The sequence below is a fragment of the Triticum urartu genome, chromosome 1 (assembly GCF_003073215.2).
Source record: "Triticum urartu cultivar G1812 chromosome 1, Tu2.1, whole genome shotgun sequence".
Lineage (NCBI taxonomy): Eukaryota > Viridiplantae > Streptophyta > Magnoliopsida > Poales > Poaceae > Triticum > Triticum urartu.
In genome coordinates, this window is record NC_053022.1 from 563,105,594 (window position 1) to 563,112,359 (window position 6,766).

General features: G+C 37.9%; 1 protein-coding gene across 1 annotated transcript; it reads right to left on the reverse strand.

The window, feature by feature from the left end:
• Nucleotides 1-848: 848 nt before the first annotated feature.
• Nucleotides 849-6,513, reverse strand: LOC125533162. The gene is made up of 11 exons (XM_048696917.1): nt 6,401-6,513; nt 5,856-6,000; nt 5,140-5,186; nt 4,861-4,946; nt 4,656-4,748; nt 3,712-3,842; nt 3,265-3,306; nt 2,510-2,586; nt 2,341-2,431; nt 1,491-1,572; nt 849-940 (listed from the first exon to the last, which is right to left on the reverse strand). Exons 1-11 carry the CDS (start codon nt 6,511-6,513, stop codon nt 849-851), a joined length of 999 nt encoding a protein of 332 aa, XP_048552874.1.
• Nucleotides 6,514-6,766: the final 253 nt, after the last annotated feature.

Here is a 6,766-nt window from a genome sequence, read left to right on the forward strand (position 1 = left end):
AAATTCCACGCTACTGCAAGCTAAGGCCCTTCCGAGTGCTTCCGGTGGACAGATAGTAAGCATGCCACATAAATGAAAAAATGACATGACATAACAATTAAGAAAGAGAAAGGGCATTTTGATGATCCAGAAAAAACCAATGTCAAGCACGTGAACCTAGAGACACCACTTAAATGGAACAACTTGACCAATGGATGAAAGACTTTAGGTGTTAACTCATTAAATAAAGTATGCTTAGCAACAAAAATTAAGCACCTATACATTAGGAAGTTGAATTGCTAAGGTATTTAATGCACTTAGCACCCCATCTAAGCACCTTTACATCGGAGGAGATATAAACACAATTTTCTGTCAGTAGGCCGGCCTAAAAGCTGGTGCTAATTAAAGTGGTCATAGTTCCATGAACCAATCTAATGTCTGTTCTATCCCTCAAAAAAAATCTAATATCTGTTCTGAATCACGTGCTTCCACAGACTATTAGTGTTCAAAAAAAAGTTCGGTCCTTCTTTTTTTTGGAAGAAATTCCCAACTATTCATCTTTAATCATGGCAATACAAGAACACCAGAAATAATAACATTTACATCCAGATTCATAGACCGCATAGCGACAACTACAAGCACTGAAGCGAGCCGAAGGCACGCCGCCATCATCGCCCCTTCATCGCCGAAGTTTCAGTCCTCCTTGATTTGTCTCACAGCCACATATGTGCCTGCAAGCAATTAAGATTTGCAAAACATAGCGCTATTAGTACGTGCAATAGTAATGATAATCCAGACATTCCTCTCAGGAGCAAAAGGGTTTACTTCAAGTTCGTTCCGATGCAAACAATGGTATATAATCGATCCTACTAGAGGAGATGGCTGGAATCTGGGTCTCTCTGATCGTCGACATGGATTCCAAATCCGTACCCTCTTGTACCCTTCGCATGATCATTCACAGCTGCAAATTTGGAACATTGTTGTGGCAGCCATCAGTGGATGTCAGTACTTCAAACAGTATCACTTCATTGTTTTTTCTCTTAAAAAAAGTATCTTCTCACATGGAATGGTATTACGTATGTAGTGAGTATTAATTACTACTACCGCTAATATTACAATATGTAACGTTTGGCCTACTTCACTATATATGATGTGGCAATATGCATTTTCACTTGCCAAACGTACGCACAAGAAAGCATCCCATAAATACACTATGGAAGTGTAGCACATTAGCATGCTATAAAAAACGAGATGAGGTCCTCAGTTTAGGGTTATTTCAAATTATGCTGCTCTGAGTGCTAAGTGTTATGTAGGAAGCAGTCTTAGGAAGCATCATACCCAGAGAAAACAAATGATGAAAAGAAACACCAAAAAAATTACAAACCATTTTTCATGGGTACGAGAGCATTCATTTCTTTTTAGACCTTTCTTCTTTCAGAGTGGAAAAGCATTTCTCTGATCAGAAGTATGGAGTGTTTAATTGCAAACAAGGAATTCAGGAGTTTCCAAACCTGTGAAGCTAAGTGTAAACATGGGTTTCCACCAAGACTTGAATGCCAAAGCTACAGAAGATTTGGAGGGCCCTAACTTCCCCTATTAAGAATGGAACAATGAATATCAGAAATAATGGAATGCATAAATATATCATTATGGATACAAGGAATTGCATTGCACTGCAAATTTTCAATACAGCATACTCTTCCCGTCCCATATTAATTGACACTGAAACAAATGTATCTAGGCGTATTTCAGTGATACATCTGCTTCAGCATCAATTAATATGGGAGGAAGGGAGTATAAATTTGACCATGATGGCTTGTACAAATTCACGAAAGGTAAATCAAAATAGATTACAATATAAACATATGTTTGGTACAAACTAAATTACTTCACACAAGAAATTCTAGTCCCTGCATGTTTTAGATTTAGAAAGAACTCATATGGTTCAGACATGGAAGTAAGTCCTCATGTTCCATTATTTGAGAGAGGTTCTATTTCTACAAGCACTAGGGTTTGCTAGATCAAATTTATATTTGAAATTGTGTGGGGTTGTAAAAAATTTCCTTTTTTTTCTACATTTCGGGGGTGCTACCGTGCACGGTAACACCCAAAGAAATAGTCCCGGAGAAAGGAATCAGTCTCTTCAGTCCGGCGCATGCCTCAAATTCATTTTTCCTTTGAACTACTCATTTTTTTTAATTTCGCACCGGAAACTTTTCTAGGAGAAGTTTGAATCCGTTCCGTTTGGATATTGATCGGTCTTGGTTTGACATGGTTTACAGAGTGCTTACAGAACTATATCATATTAATAAAGATGTGGATGAGCCTGGGCACCGTTTTGAATATCCATGTGTAACATACCTTTACTAGGAAGTTCTTATTGGCCTGCCAGTTTGCAGCTATCTGAAACGAGGAATTGTCGGCATCGTCTGTTGGTTTGTCCTTACCCACCCTAAAGATCGTATTAAATTGAACTATAGTCAACTAAACTGATGAAAAACTGAAAACTTTGAGTTCATTAGAGGCCTACCTTGTGGCTAGTTCAACACCAAAATCAATGTAGTTTACAATTTCGTCTGCATCTTCAAAACGAGGACCTCCTTTTACCTAATGGGCAGACATGCATACTTATCAAATCTTTAAAATTATAAATGAAATTCTTAATTACACTTAGAAAATGCATGAGACTAAACTACATTGTGAATTGTAGCTTTGTTATTCGCAAGTTGCTTTTGACATCTTCTAATTGTGTTATTTATGTGCATTATTTACAATTGCACCTCACTTTACTAACATGGCACGTAGGTGATACCTAGAAAAAAATATTTATAATCAAATTTAGCACATGTATTGAACATTTTTACAAAGAATATAGACTTTAGAAATCCACATATTAAATATTCAGGATATTTGTTTAAGTATATAGATGGTGAACTACGTACAAGATTACTATGCACTTCCAGTGCACTTCCTAGCAATTGCATATCCTACTAGCCAAACAACGAGAATTGCTAGGCACATACCAACAGTACATTATATACAAGAAGGAGAAGTTATATTCTAACAAGACCAATAAGCCAAACTACTGTAGCAAACTGATGAGGAGAATAGAATGGAAATTGTTTGTAAAAAAAACTAGTTATAGTGGATTGAGAAAATAGGAGGCAGGTCCTTATATAGGTTATGAATGAAAAAGAACAGCATGCTCTTTCCCGTACATGAAATAAAATAATAGTACAAAACTGAACCGTGTCAAAAGATAAAATAAAACAGAATTTTCCTCACCTCCCTTAGGACAACCTGGTGCTGATAGAATGATGCAACCAGCTGCTCATCAAGGAAATTATAAGATTAAAAAAATGATAATGTTGTAGGGATTCAATAAAGGTAATAAATTAGTTTTCACTTGGTAACAATTATTTATGAACCACTTATCTTGTTACGAAAAAAATATTTTATCATTGCTTCATATATAAAAGTGACAAGAAAGAACCATACATAGAAGGCAGCCTTAACTGTGATTGATCATAAAAAATTTATTTCTAACTGAAATCCAAGAATTTTACAAAGGAGCTCATACAGCAAAAGTTTCTGGCATACTTCACAATGATGGTACTCACATATCCAGAGGCACCAGCACTATGTGTATATAATCTTCTCAAAAGATCTTTGCAAAGTAACAGAAAGTGTAAAGCATTTCTTATTGAATAAGAAGGAACAGGCATAACAAACCTGTGTACTTCTGACAAGCTCTAGAGAAAAATTTAGTGAGGGGCTTAGTGGGCTAGCTGATCCCACATCATAACTGATTGCATAATCCCAGTTCTTCAAGTCCTCAAAAGGCAAACAATTCATGCTTCCATCTGTTGGAATGCCTAAAAATATACATGAAATGGGGCAAACAAAAGTATAAATAGAAGGCCCTGAAATTGATACATGATAGGAAAAGAAAAGGCTTGTAAGAGATAAACATCAATATATCCAAATGTAGGAAGCCAGCATATGAATTCTAAGAGCAAACAGCTATTGCACAAGCCATAGCAGAAAAAAAAAAAGCATGCGAATCATCTGGACTCGCTAGAATGAAAATTTTGGGAACACAAAGTTTTTCCCATATATAGGATACTTGAGATAATATGTACTCTGCTATGGAAATCTTACAACTTCACAATTTTTTCGCTTGTATGCACAATAATGGATGGATACCTGTATTAATTTGATAGACTACACGCTTGCTAAGTTTTTAGAAATTTTATTAGGCTTTGGTCTGTCCTATTATGTATGTTTTTATAGAAACTGTGGGTTTCGATCTACACCAAATGGCTGAGGAAAACTCGATGATGTGATGTTCTCTTGCTTATATTTTGCAATTTACTCTTTATATAGATTAAGGTTGGGATCAAACATGAGTTAATTCCCATTCAAATACAACTGTCTATAGTGTTACACTTTTATATGGAAGGATTTCCGCTAATGAGATTCTTCTCCATGGTGAATAAAATAATGTAAACACAGTCTCTCACGATGGTAGAACAGAGTTAAATAAAGAACTCGGTCTAGAATGTACACATAAAAAGAAGATAATATGTGATAGCCTCAAATTTTTGTTGGAAGTATGAAGTAAAAAAAATGTTCCGGTAATAGGAAGGTTCAGTAACACTCACTAAGCCAGTCACTAAGTGGCTTGTATTGTGCCCCTGCACTTAATCCCCCTATTCTTCCAACTAACCATGCACCATAGGGAACCATAGAGGGTTCCTCACCGGGTACTGCAAAGAAAGGTAATATGAGCATACTATAATCTGAATAGATATAAGAGAAATATTAGAAAATAACATAAGCAAAATTATTTGATTAAAGTTAGGGCCGGCATCTACTTACAGAGAAATGGCACAACAGTTGCCCCCAATGACAGATTCTGGGAATCATATCTTAAACCGATAACGCTATTATTTTCTGAAAGCATGCTGCAAAACGGAAAATTTTATCTTCGTTGCTTATGGTTCATATAAATATTTTGATATAAACAGAAGGAATATTTTCTGATTTGTAGTGCAGCTGTTTCTTACTGTCAAGTAATAAATTAGTGAAACGATATGAACAGTAACATTCATGGTATGCACCAAATGTTAAAGAATACATTAAGTAATTACAATCTACCTGTTTCCAGCTTGCAAAGGAATTGTCGCAAAGGAACCAATACCACCCTTAGGAAAATGAACGCTTAACTTCAAAGTGCTGGATAAGCAAATTATAAGAGAAATCATCACTATCTATCCACATAGTCCATCAAATTGAAATCGTTGACAATTTTGGCCATCGAACAATGAAGCACTTACGGTTTTGCCGTTGACACAAGAAAGTGGGCAACGGTACCTGGATTATACAAATCACTACAAAATCCCAGTCAATCATGAATATTGTGTTAGTTATTAACAATGATATCATAAATGGCATATAAATAGTATGACTTCTGGTAAAACTATGCAATGACCACCTCTGCCATCGAAGCTGAGCCTCCCCGCCGGCTGGTGATGCCTAGTGAAATATAGTTAGGGAAAATCAACTTTTTCTTGCATAAAATATCCAGGAAAACTAAGGGGCACAATCCTGAAAATAGAACTGCCATGTATACAGTAGAAAATATCGATCGCTACCTACCAAGTATATATATATATATATATATATATATATATATATATATATATATCATATTTTTTGGTAACTTTTAAACCGTTAAAAGCTTAGCGAGCTTTAACAAGTTCTGTGGTGTAAGCTATAATAGACACAATTTTACCCATATATAAGGTAAAAGCTTAGCGAGCCTTAACAAAACTGGGAAAAAAATGATATCATGAACGGCGTTCGCTGGATACAGTTGCGGTCAAATCGACATGAGGATCCTGCAGCATCTTGAGCATGACCCCTGCGTTCACGCTCCCAGCTTGATTGAAGTAGTCGTCGAATAGGCTGCGTAACGAGGGCTTCCCGAACCACTGCTCATACCCAGGCACCTGCATCCTGCATGCTCAAGACCACTATCAGTCACTTCAGCACACACATAGAGAACAATAGGTATATGCAATTCATAGATTTGTTTCCTTTTTGAACTAATTCATAGATCAAACTTTTTGTTATTTAACTTAATATCCATATATAGACTTAAAACGTTCCTTCCAGTTCAAATCGACACATGGATACAACTAGTCAAACATGAGTCTGAAATTCTAAACCCGATTGATGTTGGTAATGAGTCCTGTCACTCATGGATGGAGCATAGGATCAATCAATCAAAACACGGTCAGTGTGGTGTGTCGACATCGTCATTAGTCCTATTGGAGAGCATAGGATATGCCCAACAGTGAGGTTTTTGACGGGAGAGACTATGAGTGACCGAGGGGGGACGGGAGGGGGCAGGCACCTGGTGCGGGCGGCGTTGGGAGGGGGCTCGATGAGGGGCGGCACCTCCACCCTAGGCTCCGGCGGCGGCGCCGGCGGCCACTCCCGCGCCGGCTTGCTCCGGGAAATCCCCATCGCTCTCTCCTATGTCCCGATTGCTCGTCTCCTCCCCTCTCCGGTTGCACAGATCCGTCGACGCTCCTCGCTCGCCGCCGATCGAAAATCGCAGCCCGATCCGAACCCCCGGTTGGTACTCTCCTTTGGGCTTTTATGTCTCCTGCCTCCTCGTTTCTTTTCTTGCCAAACAAGCACAAGGCTCTTCTTCTAAACCGGGCGATCGATCATTGCGTGCCGTCCGAGCCGGGGTCTGAGATTTGTACTCGGCCGT